At 46.7% G+C, this 16,697-nt stretch overlaps 1 protein-coding gene and 1 long non-coding RNA gene across 2 annotated transcripts; one reads left to right on the forward strand and one right to left on the reverse strand.

Moving 5' to 3' along the window:
• Nucleotides 1-3,562: 3,562 nt before the first annotated feature.
• Nucleotides 3,563-9,624, reverse strand: LOC310767734. Its single transcript, XR_014551040.1, has 2 exons — nucleotides 7,448-9,624; nucleotides 3,563-7,220 (listed from the first exon to the last, which is right to left on the reverse strand). It is a non-coding gene; the product is annotated as an uncharacterized lncRNA (long non-coding RNA).
• On the forward strand, nucleotides 3,959-16,697 carry GOT2 (glutamic-oxaloacetic transaminase 2). Its single transcript, XM_083624958.1, has 10 exons — nucleotides 3,959-4,218; nucleotides 7,840-7,996; nucleotides 8,796-8,924; nucleotides 10,080-10,139; nucleotides 10,276-10,437; nucleotides 11,281-11,385; nucleotides 11,706-11,856; nucleotides 12,763-12,928; nucleotides 13,403-13,553; nucleotides 14,176-16,697. Exons 1-10 carry the CDS (start codon nucleotides 4,133-4,135, stop codon nucleotides 14,296-14,298), a joined length of 1,290 nt encoding a protein of 429 aa, XP_083481084.1. The 5' UTR covers nucleotides 3,959-4,132; the 3' UTR covers nucleotides 14,299-16,697.

Raw genomic sequence — 16,697 nt, forward strand, 5'->3', positions numbered from 1 at the left:
CCTAACCCGTGGATTTGCGCCCCCTAACCTGTGGATTTGCCCTAACCCCAGATGTTGCGCCCGGTGCGGCCGGCCCCCCCTGCACCCCCCACGCTACGCCACTGGGGTGGGTAGAGGAAGTACTAATAGATGGGAGGGAACAACAGAACTCATCAAGCACCACCCACTAGTGTGGGTAGGAAAGATTGAGGCAGAGTTCAATTGAAAGCTGGCATGTGTGAATGAATGTGCATAAAAGCACACGTGGAAAAATCTAATCTGTGACACCCACATGTGCATGGACACTCTGGGATGACCTGGCATACCAATATGGAACAACCCTTGGTGGGGAAGTGAAGGCATGGCTGGATAAGCACACTGGATCATTTCCTTCCTTCCCCCAAATGTGGGGTTTAGACCCCAATCCATTTCACCCATTCCGCCTGTGTGCATATATTTCTAATTTAGGGACGTGGGTGGCGCTGTGGTCTAAACCACTGAGCCTGTTGGACTTGCCGATCAAAAGGGCGGCGGTTCAAATCCCCGCGACTGGGTGAGCTCCCGTTGCTCAGTCCCAGCTCCTGCCAACCTAGCAGTTCGAAAGCATGCCAGTGCAAGTAGATAAATAGGTATCGCTGCGGCAGGAAGGTAAATGGAGTCACGGTGTTCTGTTACACCAGAAGCGGTTTAGTCATGCTGACCACATGACCCAGAAAGCTATCTGTGGACCAACGCCAGCTCCCTCGGCCTGAGAGTGAGATGAGCGCCGCAACCCCATAGTCACCTTTGACTGGACTTAACCGTCCAGGGGTCCTTTACCTTTTTTACCTTATATGTTTCCAACTGCTAATAAGAACAAGCTGGATTTTTTAGTATTGTGAATTGTTATAACTGGAAACAAGGAATAGGGACAGATGTGAGTGAAGATCAGTAGAGGTGGATGGCTGCGCCCTCCCCACTACGCCCTGAGCCCTCTGTACAGATGGGGCATGGACAGTGAAGGCTTTCATAGAAACTCTCTGTACATATTCAATAGTCTTTCCAAAGCTAGTGGAAGGGGGTGGGGAGGGAAACATGCTTGGTAATGAATGTCATATTTTTAAAGAGCAGCTGACATTTTCATCTTGATAAGATCGAAGTTCAGGGCACTCAGCATTGTTTCCTCTAATTGCCAAGTTAGCCAGCAGATGGCTTCTAGCAAAAAATCTGTGGAACACAAGGAGTCTCTGATGTCCAATGGGAGATAAAACAAGATCAGACAGACAACATCTGCTGGGCTAGTCTTAATTGCAGCAAATTGCAATCTATGCTGAGGCTAAATTAGGACAGGTGTGAACAGGCGCACCAAGACCACCTGACTATTCTACAGTACAGGGTGCATCAAATCCACCCAGAAGCGCCAACAATAGATGTTTTCCCTTGGCGCATCTCTGAATGCAGCTGGAATTTTGTTGTTGTTGTTCTTGAAACTAGAGCATTCGCCCCCATTAGTGCTGGACCTCTTAATTAGTGGGCTCTGGGATTCGCCCCCAGGGCCTGTCTCTTTTGAGAGGCTATTAAACAAATCTTAAAAGGCAGGGAGCCTTTGGTAGCCTCTCATTGGGCTCAGCCTTGATTGACCACAGTGGAAGATTTGTGTTTTGGGGGAAGAATGCGATGCGGTCTTCATTATCCTGTGTGGCAGCCAAAAAGATAGTCTTAAAGCAGCTGAGAGCTACAATAAGGGTTGCTCTAAATAAACTTCAATAAATAGTTCAAACAAAACAGATGCCAACCATTTAGGTCTGCTATACACATTTTTCTTATGTGTATTGGTAATAAATGTTAACCACATTTTTTTTTCTAAAAGGTATGAATATATCTGAGATTTATACACATGACTGGGCCAAGACATTTTACAGCCTGAGGCAAGGACAAGTTTCTCTTCAGTTTCCCCACACCACACACACATCCACAGAGAAACAGGAAGCAGCTTTATACTAAGGTTACCAAACATCCATCCCCGGATTTACAAATCAGTCCCCTGACAAAATCCATTGAAGTTGAAAAGTGTCCCCAGATTCATTGAAAAAAATCTGGTAACCTTACTTTCTACTGAGTCAGACCATTGGACCATCTAGCTCATTATTGTCTTCACTGACTGGCAGTAGCTCTTCATTCTTTCAGCCAGAGAAAAGTCTTGTTCAGCCCTGTGTGGAGATGCCAGTGGGGATTGAACCTGGGAGCTTCTGCATCCAAAGAATATGCTCTGCCACTGAGCTATATGCCCCCCCCCAGAAAAATACAAAGTCAGAAATTAAGCCAGATTATTCAACTGCTGCAGGTAACAGGGCAGGATCCTGAGGGCAGTAGACTTGCTCAGAGGTGCAGGTCTGGTCCCATGACACACACACAGCTCTGCCCTATAACAACTGCCCTCTGAGGCTGCATCTTCACTCTGCCTCACAGTGAATAATTCCTTTGGTGTTTATACTTCTTTTGATTTGTGTAGCAACCTTTTATCAAGAACTAACATTTCCCATAACTGACTGAACCATTCTAGCATAGATGTGCATTTGGTTTCTATATTTATCTGGTTGTTATTAAATATTTAGCTGCCGCTACTAAATGTAAGATGAATTCCTTCCACAACTGGGGAGCAGAGCACCTAAAAGTACAGCTGCTGATCACACACTTAACAATTGTTTCATCATTGCAGTTTGAGGACTGACTTCAGTAGTTGAGGGACTGGGCCAGTGACTCCATATTTACACCAGAGTCAGTGGAGTATGAGACTGAATTTCAGAGTCGTGGGTTTGAGTCCATTGGGCTAAAGATTCCTGCATTGCAGGGGGTGGACTACATGACTCTCGTGCATGGGCATAGCCAGGATTTTTGTTGGAGGGTGCAGGCTTTTGGTAGTGTGGCAGAACCTCAGATTTGCATGATTTAGGGGGTACAGCTACCCCCTCCTTGGCTACGCCCATGCCCTCATGGTTCCTTTCAATTTGACAATTCAGTGATTCTATATCTGATGCAACAAAGCTAGTGTACAATGCCACCTAGCGACAAATTTGAGAGCTACGGTAATTCTTCAACGCTTTCAGAGCAAAAAGGAAATGAACTTAAGATGACTAAATATTGGTAGAAGTTTTGGGATCAATTGTCACTCTTCAATGCATCTCCTTGACCACTTATTAATATACAGGAGGTCCTTTGACCAAATGATGAAAAACCAAATGATTATAGACATATGACGCTTACGCTTTAAAATAAAGAGGTATTCAAAGCAGGTGGGATTGCTGGACACCTGGCAGCTAACATGTGATAGTCATAACCAAACACAACCACCCACAACCTAGGTCACTCCCAACCTCTCTCACCATCAAGGAAATACAGCAAGCAAATAATAACTCATACAAGTTATGTTGACACAAAACCCCACACATACACTAAGTAGAAGAAACATAACCACCCAACCCCACCCTACTCGCCATTCCCCTCTTTCCCCCCTAACCTAATACTACATGCAATGCAAATGTCTCACAACAAATGAAACGGATCTGTAGAAAACGCAATTGGGGAAAAAGAGACAATGCACATATTTTTGAAAACTAAGAAATCTTTAATAAAAATTTATTTTTAAAAATACACCATTGGACTGGTCCATCTGAACTTGTCACTGTATTTTAGAGAGTAGTGTACCCTGTCCCTGGAATAGACTCCCATAGAAATGTCATCATTGATAGAAACTCCCACTTGGATGAGATAGGAGAAATAGTTTGGGAAGGAAAAATATTGTGTGAACATCACGTGCCAGTTGGCATAAGTCTGTGCGATCTGTTTTCCACTCCTGCAGTGCCTGTCTCATGAAACCCACCAACTACATCTGTAAAATAATAAAATATTTTGTTGTCGGCGAGCTGGCTGCCCTTCCCTGCGGCTCCTCTTTCAGCCTCAAGGCGGGGCCAAGCAAAGCGGCCTTCCCTTTCCCTGAGTCTCGAGGCCGAGGCCCGCCCCACAGCCAGCCAGCGCCGCCCTCCTTCCCTCCCTCGATCGGTGCGGCCTGTGGGAAGCGCGGCGTTGACTCCGCCTCCTTCCGGCTTCCTCCAGGCCAAGGCAGCAGCTGCAGCCGCCACCGCCGCCGGTTCCTCTCCATTCCGCCCGCTCCGCCATGACGCTCCTTCACTCCGCCGCCGCCGGCAGCCGCCTCCTGCTCCTCTCGCCGCCCTGCGTGGCCTCCCTCGCCGCCCGAGCCAGGTAACGCGCGCCGCGGGGCGGGAAGGCCTCGACTGGCTACATCCATGCACCTCTCCGACCCGACACGTGTCGCGCTCGCGCCGCCAGAGCGCCTTCGAAGGCAGCTCGAGCCTCCGTCGCGTGCGGACGCTCTCGACTCGTGTCAGGACGGGGACGTGTGTGAATGGGGCCTGAGGGCCGGAAGCCCCGGCGTGTTGGACGAGAGAGGGAGTTGGCGGGTCAGGGCATCGGCCCGGCCAATGTTGGATGCGCGAAAAGGCCGTTCGGTGAGGAGAGCACGCCTCCACCTTTATGTCCTTTGGCAGGGCCCGTCGCTCGCGTTTGGTGCACGCGGCCGGCTGGGGAGATGGTCCGCGGCCTTGATTGGCTGCGATGAAGGGCGGGAACACAGGGGCTTCCTCGGATTGGCTGGAAGACGGTGGCGTTGGCCTTGGACTTGAGTGCCCTTGGAGAGGGTTTGGAGGGCGGTGGGAAGGGACAGAGACTGCAAAAAACCCGCAACTCTCCAGGCCTGTGTGTAGGTAATACACGAGCTACAATTCTGCCCACATTTACCTGGGAGTAAGCCCCGTTGGATTCACTGGGACGTCCCTGCTTAAGAATGTGCTTTGGTTGCCTTAAATGAATCCCATGCGGCCAAAGTTCCAAGTTCATCTGGCCTGGAGAGATTCTGGCAACTGAAACTGCATTAACTCCTCTCTTCCCACCCACCCCTTTGAAGTTTTCAATTGACTCTGCACTTTTGATTTCAACACGTGTTTATTATTATCTTATTTATGGCCATGCAGTTGGAAATATTTCTCCTCTGGTGACCCTTTTACTGGTATAGATAATATTGTTAGTAATGATACCTGCTGGTTCAGGACGGTAAAAAGAAAGGGGGGGGGGTTCTGAGGAGCTCCAGAAGGGTGAATAGGTATTAAAATGGCAGCCTAAGCAAGCTTAAAGTGATGCGCTCAGGGGCAGAAAAGAAAATCCCAGCTTCACTTTGGGAACTTTCACCCTTGACACTTATACCACCATGATAGCAACATAATCTTTGCCTATTTGTCCTTTAACATCCTTAAGAAGATTTGGCCGTAACTCATAGCCAGTGATACCTTTAATTCCTGAAATTATCTTTTAAGATGCTTGCGACTGAGTTACGTCTTCCTTTCTGTTTAATAGAACAGCAGCAGGGGTATGTGTGTGTTCAAGCTGTGGCATGGCTGTCCAGTCAGTAATCTCACCCTTTTAAAAACACACATACCTCTTGCAACAGGCATGTTCCCTCCCACAGCAATAGTTTTATGGTTTCACTCAAAGCAAGAAAATAAAAATATCCCAGCTGAATCACTTATGCATTTACACTTACTGCATGTAGAAGGGCTGCAGCCACACCACTGAGGCTATTTCTAGTGGCCTTCACTTGGACATCACATAAGAATAGCCTGCTGCATCAGGCCAATGGCCCATCTAGTCCAGCAACCTGTTTGTGCAGCGTCAAACCATGGATCTCAAGTAGATTTGTCTTTGCTCTGCCAATTCCCCCCAGAAAATCAGAACAAATGATAGTCCTCTGAAAACCTTATTGCCGTTTGTTCCAGTTTAGCGGTAGATCCTGGGAAAGCAGTGGGGCAAACAGAAGTACAATATGGGTGAGCCCTTAGTTACTGCAGGAAGATCAGGAATATTTGCATGCCAAGAAAGCAATAACAGTGAATGCTTGTGCTGTTTTGTTCTCATGGGTCTAAATGGCAGTCTTCTTAACACTGTGGTGTGACATAGAATCATAGAGTTGCAAGGGACCACAAGGGTCATGTAGTCCAACCCCCTGCAGTACAGGAATCTTGCCCAACATGGGGCTCAACCGGGGGCAATGAAGAAGATGAACGGGTAGGGGGCTGTGGGGAGTGAAAAGGGGTCAGGTAGTAGGCAAGAGAGGCCTGAAGGGGGGCTGCTTGGTTGTCCCCCACAGAAAAGGGCCAGGGGCTGTGAAGGGGAGGGTCAAGGGGTGCCAAATGTGGGCCGTGGGCTACAGGCCGAGAAGCATGGCAGTTGTAAAGGAGTATTAGCACTGAAGAAGCCTCCTGTTCACTAAAGGACACCTACTTAATAATGTGAGACTAAGGCACAGCTACTCAATGCAATGAAAACTGAAGCCCTCTACACTTTTAAAAAATGTGTATCCCTCATGAATTATCAAAATCATTTACATAATACCTTTACAAAGTTATCAAGTTGGCATACAACATGATAACTTAAGATAATCCATTAAAACACATTAAACACCATTATAAAAAACTATAGCTGCCGTATCCAAGAAACAGTAAAATCTGGTATAATTTATCAAAGGCCCTGAAAGGCTTGAGTGAACAGGTATGTTATTCAGTTACTAGCAGTTAGTAGTGAAGTTTGTACCTTATGCTCAGTTAGCATGTGCTTAGACACACCTTTCATACCCTCCTATTACAACATATAATTGCAACTGTTCTCACCAACAAGGACAGCTTTGCCCAGTTCTGCATGCCAGGCTTGCTTTGGGGTTTGATTTTTTTTCTCACAACCAGCTGCCCACTTGCTGAGGGGGGGGGGGCGCTCTCAGGCAGTAGCAGTTGGAATGTACAACGAAATACATCTCTCTGAGCAAGAGCTTCAGGTGAAGAGCAGATACCAGGAGCAGCACAGCTGACAAAAAGAGTCATCCTAATCCTAAACAGCAGCGACGGGGACAAGGAACATCTGGACCAAGGCTCTGAGCGTGCCAGTTGGCAAGAGGTCAGGAGCTCCTGTTCAGAGCAAATCCCAGCAGAGCAGCCTCACATAAATGCCTTAACATGTCTCCATTTTGTGTGAGGCGTCTCCATTTTTCACAATGAAATTCAGACAGAGAGGAACATGTCACAACACATCCTCCCACATCAACCTGTCCTGCACAAGGAGGGCATCTTAGCAACACCCTTCTTCAATCACTAGCAGAGAAAAAAAGCAATTGTTCACCTAGGCTTTTAAAAACATTTTTACTACAGTGGTACCTCGGGTTACATACACTTCAGGTTACATACTCCGCTAACCCAGAAATATTACCTCGGGTTAAGAACTTTGCTTCAGGATGAGAACAGAAATCATGCTCCGGCGGCGCGGCGGCAGTGGGAGGCCCCATTAGCTAAAGTGGTGCTTCAGGTTAAGAACAATTTCAGGTTAAGAACAGACCTCCGGAACGAATTAAGTACTTAACCCAAGGTACCACTGTACCTTAAAAAAAAAAAACTTTTAATGACTTAATTGAGCTTTTATTCACTAGCTGCTCTGAGTATATTTTATTTATTTATTTATTTATTTATTTTTGTAAACTGCCTTGAAATATTTGATAAATGTAATACAGAAATAGGTTAAGCACACTCATACAATGTAAATGAGGCACAAGACCTGAAGTTTGTGAATTTGCTTATATGTAGAGTCATTTTTTACATGGTAAAAAGAACAAGAAATCAGTTCCATGGAAGACATTTGAAACACAGTATGGCTGCAAATGTCTTCTAGTCTGCAGCTAAATGTACGGACGTTGACTGACCATGCCTCATTTCCTTGTAAGGGAATGGAGCTCTGAACAGAAACAAACACTTTGCATTGATGTTGCAGCTCCTGGTGGGCTAATGTGGAGATGGGACCCCCTGATCCTATTCTGGGAGTGACTGAAGCCTTCAAGCGAGACACCAGCAGCAAGAAGATGAACCTGGGAGTCGGGGCTTACCGAGATGACAATGGGAAGCCATACGTTTTGAACTGTGTCCGCAAAGTAAGCAAAAGCGCCAGCTCCCACGCATTAAGAGCATGTGTGGGATTGTGTAGATGTGGCTGTGTGTGGCAGCCAGACGTGCCTATGGGCAGTCATGGGAGCCAGGTTCTAGCCGCTAGGGTTGTGTGAGCGGCTTAGCTGCTTCCTACTCCTTTCAGATGTCTGAACAAAACAAAGAGCCATATCTCTTCTCCATGCAGTGACTGCCTGAGATGCATTTGGAACCATCCCAGTGTGGCCAAGTGTCTTCATGGTGGTGGGGAGACACAAAATTATGGCTTTGTGAAGTGGCTGGAGGGTAGCAATAGGCAAACTGAACTATTTAGGTAGGAATTGAGTCTTGTGTTGTGCAGGCTGAGAGGCCATATAGCAGCCACAAGCATAAAAGGGAAGGGTTGAGACTGAAGCGGGGGTTGGAGAGAATTTGCAGCTGCTTGGCCTTTTCTGCATTGGGAATCTAAGGAGCAAGCAAGCAGTGGCAGCTGGGAGGTGTGAAGGCACCATCTGCAAAGATATTGAAGGAGCAACAAAGGTAGGTCTGAGTAGATGAATGAGGAATGGGTTGGGGGCTCTTGGTGCTAGATGTTGAGTAGCTTTGCTAAAGCTCCTGGGTTCCCACTTAACTCACTTGTCAGTTCTTTCTGCGAAACAAGGATAATCCTGCAAAGGGATGTGCGCTCACGTCCCTTTAGTTGTTTGGGTGTGTAATCTAGGAGTGATAAATGAGGTGAATGGAAGTTGCCTCTCCTCTTAACCTATGGAGGAAACAAAATAAGAAAATGCAATCTGTTCTCTCTAGGCAGAAGCCGAGATAGCTGCAAAGAAGTTGGACAAGGAATACTTGCCAATTGCTGGCCTGGCAGAGTTCAACAAGGCGTCAGCTGAGCTGGCTTTGGGAGAGACACATGAGGTTATTCAGAGTGGCCGGGTAAGGAGCCAAGGTTATCAAGTGCATTCATTAATACTGTATTCAAGTAATGGATTCCTGCACTGGGGGCCTTGACACTTTTCACCCATAGGGAACCTTTTCCAGATTGACATATGCTGAGTACCCACTGAATGCTGTGCAGGATTCCAAGATGGGCAGTTTGTTAAGGTAGAACACTGGCTGGGCCTCACCATCCCCCTTGCAAATGTAGTGTTCTCATGGATCATAGCCCAATTCCATCCTGTTTCACTTCTGACCTTTCTCATTGAGGAATGCCCAGTAACATTCTGGGGAACTGCAGGGTTCCTCAAAATACGGTTTGAAAAGTCAGTGCCAAAGAAACTTGTAGCACATGAGAACAGATGTCCCCTGTGATTAGGTCAGTGGGGGCAGTGGGATTCGTTTTAGAGTTGCTGTAAGGATCTGGAAATGCAAGCAACACCACATTTTATTCTAGAGCCTATGATGGATCCTAGTCCAGAATTTGATTCCTTCCTTTAAAGCAAGATTCTAATCTCATGGTTGTGAACATGTTAGATGTGTGTTGTGTCTTCTGAAACCAAAAAGAGAGCCAGTCTGCCAAAAATTCCTTGCCTAGGATCCATATTTCTGTGGGTCCTCTGTGTTGTTTTGGCCCCAACTTATCTTTTTCTTTGGATATGCCAAAGGAGTCCAAATTCTTAAAGAATTAAAAAAAAAATGCTATTGGAATAAATAATAAAAACTGGGTCACTTTTATATGCTTAGTTATGAACAGAGTTTGAACTTCCTTGCTGCTGGGAAAAACCAGCTAAGAGGAAGGCTCTTTTGAGTATATCATTCAGATGAGCCACTGGAATAAATGTTTTCTCGTTCAAGTGTTGACATGCGCTTCAATCTTAACAGATAGTGTTGCCTTTGCAAGCATTGAGAAAAGCTTTATTCCTCCTTGTTACTCTTTCTCTTTCAGTTCTTGGACAGGTAGAATTGTTGACCAGTATTGCACACAGCTGTCTTTTCCTCTTGCCCTTACAGTCATGTTTCAAGGGCTTCACCTGTAAAATAGGCAGATTATGAGGCACACTGAGCTCCAGCTATCATTGGAGTGTTTACCTGTTGTATTTTGTGGGCGTGTCGTCTGGAGATGTCTCACGTGCCTGTTCATTGTTCTTTCAGTATGTCACTGTGCAGACAATTTCTGGAACAGGATCTTTAAGAGTTGGTGCCAACTTCTTGGTAAGTGCTTCTGTAATCTAACAACATAAACATGAGGAGATGGTGGGATACAGTTTTTCCACATCTCTTGAAGGAGCTGTGGTCTCTGGCGTTGAAACTATATTCAAACACACCCTGTCTCCTCTTCTTCATACAGCAACGGTTCTTCAAGTCCAGCCGCGACGTGTACCTCCCCAAACCATCCTGGGGGAATCACACCCCCATCTTCAGAGATGCTGGGTTGCAACTGCAAAGCTATCGGTACTATGAGCCCAAAACCTGTGGCTTTGACTTCGCTGGAGCTTTGGATGACATCTCTGTAAGTTGACAGTTGAGGGTGAGCTAATGGGGATGTGTAGGTCATGGAGAGTTTGGGCGTGGCTAGTTTAAATGGTGAGCAAGGAAAGATACAGCCAGGAGGGTTTAGATACTAGGCCCCGTATGATGTTTTGGAGTAACAGGTCTTGGGAATCTAAACTTAAGAGAATAACCGTGTTGGTTGCAAAAGTAAGTCTTGCAGTACCTTTAAAACCCAATACCATCATGGAAGGAGCTGTTACAGGAGAGGACCTGTTTAATCAGAATCATGAAAAGAGTGGACATGCAAACATGGGTTGGAGAGAGACACTTGCCCACTTTCTGTCTTGTGAAGTGGAACTGGCAATTCTTGCCATCCATTACAGATGAAGATTCTTCTGGTCACGCTGTATGTGATGGAACACGTCTTCTCATACCAGCCAGCCCAAGCTCTGAGACTGGGCTGGAGACAGGGCTGCTTGTGGTACCACCAATGGATATAGCTCACTGTATAGTGATTGGCCTTCTCTCTAGAGGCATCTCAGCTGTGGAGTTCCCTTCCTCTGGAGCCATGGATGGTCATGACTTTAAGGAGTTCAGCCACTTAGTGAAATCTTGCTGCTTTTCTCTGCCTTTTGGAGGCTCTTGTTAGATGGGTTTTGAGCCTTGAGTCTGTTTATTATTATTCTGTTGGTGTGTGTGTGTGTTGTCTGTGCAATTTTATTATTGATAGTTTATTGTTTTGTGGCATGTGGCTTTTAATGATGGCTCCATTCGCTATGGAAATTGCTTTGAGGTCACTAGGTATATAAATGGACTAAGCAAAGAGTAATGGCTTGTTTTTCTCACACCCTTTTTATTAAAGAAAATCCCAGAAAAGAGTATTGTTCTCTTCCATGCCTGCGCTCACAACCCAACTGGAGTAGACCCTCGGCCAGAGCAGTGGAAGGAGCTGGCAGCAGTAGTGAAGGTGAGGAGGGCTTTGGTACCAAGAGAGCAGGCAGCTGAGGGATGACCTTCCCTGTGTGAAGAAGGAGCGGGTCTGCTTGCCTGTTTGGAAGACACACCCTGGGAGGAGATCTTGGCTGGGCAAGAGATGTGTGTAACTCCTGTGAAAATCAAAAAACTGTCTGAATCGGCACTGTCACCTCCCAATTATTGTTGTTGTTACCTCATTGTTTCTGTATGATGCGATGCTCCTCTGCTGTGTGACCTGTTCCATTTACCATAGCTGCCCTTAGGAAGGAGTGTTGTCATTTTTAAGCTAAGCTGGCCTCTGTTCTTTTGCAGAAAAGGAACCTCTTTACCTTTTTTGACATGGCCTACCAAGGCTTTGCCAGCGGTGACATAAACAAAGATGCCTGGGCTGTCCGCCACTTCATTGAACAAGGCATTAATGTTGTGCTGTCCCAGTCATATGCAAAGAACATGGGCCTGTATGGTAAGCCCCTAAGTCCAGGGTCTGTTGCCATCTCCGTGGGTGGGAAAAGCTGCTCAAGGGATTAAGCACTTTGCCTAGCTGCTTTCACTTTCCAGTATATGGGTGAAAGGTCTACGCAGGACTAGAGGCAAGAGAAAGCCCTGCTGTTCGCTTGAGTTTGCATTTTAGACCACAATCCTGTTTTAGAGATGGTCCCAGGTTAGAAATGGAAAGGCAGTGGCAATAGGGGAATGCTTGTGAGGCTCTTAATAGAGAAAGCAAGCCAAGAACTCTGTTTATGATTGAAGAGAGGTGGCTGTGATGTGGAGTCACAATTCTGTCACAGGAGAACATGAATTTCTGTAATCGTCCAATTTGTATGAAGATGCATTCTTTGTGCAACCACACAGTGTCTTTGGGGACTCCACATGATAGGAGCATCAAGGAGGGCAGTTCTAGGGGCTGGGAAGTGTTTGGGGAGGGCAGATCTGCTCCTTGCCTGGCTAGAAGCCCCTTTAGCCTTGAATCTACCTTCTGAGTGCCTCTGTATTAAGTCACAAGGGGTTAACATTCCCCCTTCATAAAGTAAATCTGGGGGTAAAGAAATCCCCAATCCTTCCAGTGCAGGCATGGTGCTATAAAATCAGATTGCACTGCTGTAGTTTCTTAGTCTGCGTTTGAGCTAGCTGCCATCCAAAGGGCTGATGGTTTCTTCTTTCAGGCAGAGGAGACTGGGCTGGAAGGAAGGACTGAGGCTGATAAAAGAGCAGGCAAGGCTTGGACAAGGAAGGGGATAGAAGGAGAGATCCAGGTGGCATTTGTGTGCTTCTACCAAACAACAGCACAAGTGCACAGCCAGACCAGTGTGGCTGAGCAGAGCCACAGAGGGAGACACAACTGCACTGCATTCTGGTCTTTGTTTTCCAGGGGAGCGTGTGGGGGCCTTCACGGTGGTTTGCCATGACTCCGATGAGGCCAAGAGAGTGGAATCGCAGCTGAAGATTCTGATCCGCCCCATGTACTCCAACCCTCCCCTTAATGGGGCTCGGATAGCCTCCACCATCCTGAATAACCCTGGCCTGCGAAAGGAATGGTAAGGCCTCCTTGAAAGGCTGACTATGTGCAGTCAGCAGATGAACAGAAGAGGGCAGGGGGACAGCCAGCGCTGGATGGCTTTTAATGATAGTAGATTGTGGGGCTGCAACAGCAAACCAGAGGAGTCCTTCAAATTGGAGGGCAACACTTTAAGCAAGCTTAGTCTGCTCAACCTTGTTCTTGGTTGATGCCAAATCTGCACCAAAGGTAGAAGGGCTGTGGCTGTTCCTTTCTGTAGCAGGCAGGTGGCTGGGCTAAAGAAACGAAAAACAAAACCAACCTGGGGTTTCTTAAAGCTGTTTTGGAGGCAGGACTGTGCAAACTTCTTATGCTTTTCCATGGACATAAACCCCATCAGGGCACAAGGCATGGTTTAGCCTCCTAGATTATTCCTTTGGCTGCTCCCCCAACCCCACCACCCTCTGCCTCTCGCCTTGTATTGACTCCACATTTGCCTCCTTCCCTGGCACAGGCTGGTAGAGGTGAAGGGAATGGCTGACCGAATCATTGGCATGCGCACCCAGCTAGTGGCAAACCTGAAGAAAGAAGGCTCCCCTCATAACTGGCAGCACATCACTGACCAGATCGGCATGTTCTGCTTCACAGGACTGAAACCCGAACAGGTGGGTGAAGGAATGAGTCTGAACCAAACTTGCTAACCATTTTGTATTGGCATTTGATTTGCTTGGTTTTCCCCTTACATAGATGAGCTCAAAGCACCTCAAACACCAGAACAGCCATATAGAATTAGTCTTTGATGCACACCAGGAAAAGGCCAGAACATGATTAGTGTGGCTGCATTTTAATTCTCTGAAGAATTTAGAATGTCTTCCATTATTTAATTGGTGGCTGAGGGAAGTGGGGCCGGGCTGGAAGTGGGAGCTGTGTAGGAAGCCGGCAGCTGCTACTACTTTGGGAATGGCAGCATGTGGATCCCTCATTGATGATAAAAAGCACTTTGCTGGGCTGGTGGTGTGGAAAGGGATTGTTAAAAAACACGAAGCACAATGTTAGTTGCATTGATGTGAGATGTGGCAGCAGCCGACTTGAGTAGGTATCAAGCAGCCTGGCTGGGCTGCTGTTTGCTGAAGAGCGTTCACTTGAAGTTCTAGGAAGTTGCTTCGCTGTCCTCCAGGTTGCAAGTTGGCCCTGGTAGGTGGTAGCAAACAGACGTGCCTGGCCTTGGGAAGCTGCCTGAGTCGATCCCTTCCTGAAGTAGAATCTTTCCTGTGCTTTGCTTTCCAGGTGGAGCGGCTCACCAAGGAGTTCTCTGTCTACATGACCAAGGATGGCCGCATCTCTGTCGCCGGAGTCACTTCTGGCAATGTGGCTTACCTGGCCCATGCCATCCACCAAGTCTCCAAGTAAAGCAAAGACAGAAATGGGTGGACTGACCGGCCTTCCCTTCCGTGCTCTCTGGACATTTTGACTCAGCAGAGGGTGGGTGAGAGAGGAGGAGATGGCGGCAGCATCAGCAAGCAAAACGGTTCTTTCCACAACACTTCAACATCATTTGAATGTATCTCTGTAGCGGCAAGGCCTCCTCAGCCCTCCCTACTCACACTGCTTGGCTCTAGGCAGAGCTGTTGACATGTGTTCTGCTCCTCCCTTCAGAAGTAGCCGCTTTACCAAAAATGGATCCTTGAATCCTTCAAGAGTTTGTGGCGGATTTGATGCAAAAGCTTTAGTGAATGTTTGCCTGCCAGCATTTTGTGTGTGGTGGCCTCATCATATGAGTGTCAGGGCAGGGGTGGGGCCTTGCAGACTACAACTCCCACCATCCTTGTCCATTGGCTGTGCTGGCTAGGGCTGATGGGTGTTGAAGGGCTGCCCCTGAGCCAGGGTTCTGGATGACGAGCCTTTCCTTGTCTGCCCTTTTGGACTTGGATCAGGGAGTTCTGCAGAGCCCACCTCTGGCTTCACAAGAGGCTTTCTCCCCAGGGATCCTCTTCTTGCCCAGTTCTTCCAAGGAAAGGCAAGCAGGGGTATTCCGGAGTCAGCATTTCTTTCCATTGGCTCTTTGCTTTCTAGTTCTGCTTTTTCTCAAAAAATAAATAAAAATCACTTGAAATCAGCCTGCTTTAAATGGACCCCTAGTCCCTGGCACACTCTGGGAATTTGTGTAATGAATCTTGAAAGAGAAATTACTTCCTCTTTTTTTTCTTCCTTGCCAAAAAGCTCATTGTTTCCATGCATAGACAGTTTATAAAGCTGACTCATAAGTTTGTTTCACTATCAAATAAAAGGCAGATAATAGAACAATCTTTTAACTCTTCTCTGGCATCTTTGATCAGCATTAAGGGCAACAAATTAAACTCTGTTTCTTTTAATTTTTGGTCATGGGAAGCCCTGCTGGGCCCTTGCTCATTCTCTCCAAAATCCTTTCTCACACAATGCTTTGTAATCCTTTTCAATCCTTTGTAATCCTTAAATGGGACTAAAGCTCAGTTATGAATTTGGAATAGCTTCCCCCACCCCACCCCAACCCAGAAATGTAACTGCTCTTTAAGTATAACTTAACTTTGGCCTCTTTTAGTTTCCTCTCTGTTATTGCCACTCACATGCTCAGGATATCCACCACCTAAGCCAAGAGATCCACTGCAATTGAATGACAGATCACTAGGCATGAAAGTAGGGCAAGATAAACTCTTCGGTGTGTTCAAACAACTTAAGATGGAAAACATTTTTGTCTGTGAAGCATTTTTCTCACGGAACTGCTTCACTCTTCTTCCTCCCCCTGCAAAGTGGAAAGAAGGGGGCAGGTCAAACCCATGGGGAAACTTTCCAGATCTCTTGTCTGTGTGTGTGAGCGACAGAGGTAAGTTCTTCAGCTTTGGCAATTATACAAGAAGCAGATACCATGAACAGTTGAGCCTCCCTCTCTGTGGCCAGAAGTTGATTGTCTGGAGCTACAAAACATGTACCTTGCTGCCTACCCACTGCCTCTGTTGTGAAAAGGCAGTTGAGTATTTAATGCATTGTGTGTGTCTCCTTTATGTTGTGTGAACAACTTAAGGCTTTCGCGCCTGCCCAGAGGCCAGGCCTTAAGCCCCATCTCTGTGTTAGCTGAGTGTTAAAGCATGCATATTGAATGAGGAAGGGCTGAGAGGTCAAGAAGAGCTGTTGCCACAGCATGAAAGCCTCAGGCTGGTGGCTTGCCTTTGCACCCAGTGGCCATAGCTACACATGTGGAGCTGCCTCTAGGGGGCAGAAGTGACCCTGTTTGTCCGTTGCTTTCAGATACTACCACCTGCTGCTGCTTTCCCCCTTGTTTGGGATATGTGCGCTTGTCCTGTCTGCCCTTAACCAGTCTGTTTAGGGTGCTTAGCTGTGAGTTTCATTTGTGTGAATAGCAGAGCTAAAGGCTGTGTTCAGATGATCACCAGAAAGAAAGTTGTTCTTGCAAAGAGCTTGCAGGTTTTGCTGTAATTCTCACATGACAGAAGAGAACAGCATTTTCCTTCTGACAGTAGCCTTTGTGGTCCTCCTATTTCAGCTTGTTTTGGCAGGAAAGTCAAGACAGCCCAACTCCCAAAGCTTCCTTTTGATTCTCCCACACTTCATGCTACTGTTGTACACTGAAAGATTTGATTTAGAGGATAGTCCTCATTTTTCTGTGCTGTGGTTTTAGGCCTCTTCTTCTCTGATTACTGTCTCCAATGATCCATCCTCTCACTAGAGAATATTCTGCTGTTCAGTAATAAATCATGTTGCCCTTTATGCAGCCTGTCACTTCTGTTAAAAAATTAAAGCTGTTGTACACCTGA

This window comes from Podarcis filfolensis (assembly GCF_964270895.1).
Source record: "Podarcis filfolensis genome assembly, chromosome: 8".
Lineage (NCBI taxonomy): Eukaryota > Metazoa > Chordata > Lepidosauria > Squamata > Lacertidae > Podarcis > Podarcis filfolensis.

What these genes read in the sequence shown, in the direction of transcription:
- GOT2 (XM_083624958.1), top strand. Translation starts at nt 4,133, where the DNA reads ATGACGCTCCTTCACTCCGCCGCCGCCGGCAGCCGCCTCCTGCTCCTC. An exon ending in TTTTGAACTGTGTCCGCAAA is followed by an intron (nt 7,997 to 8,795) that starts GTAAGCAAAAGC and finishes TGTTCTCTCTAG; the next exon opens with GCAGAAGCCGAGATAGCTGC. An exon ending in AGGTTATTCAGAGTGGCCGG is followed by an intron (nt 8,925 to 10,079) that starts GTAAGGAGCCAA and finishes TTGTTCTTTCAG; the next exon opens with TATGTCACTGTGCAGACAAT.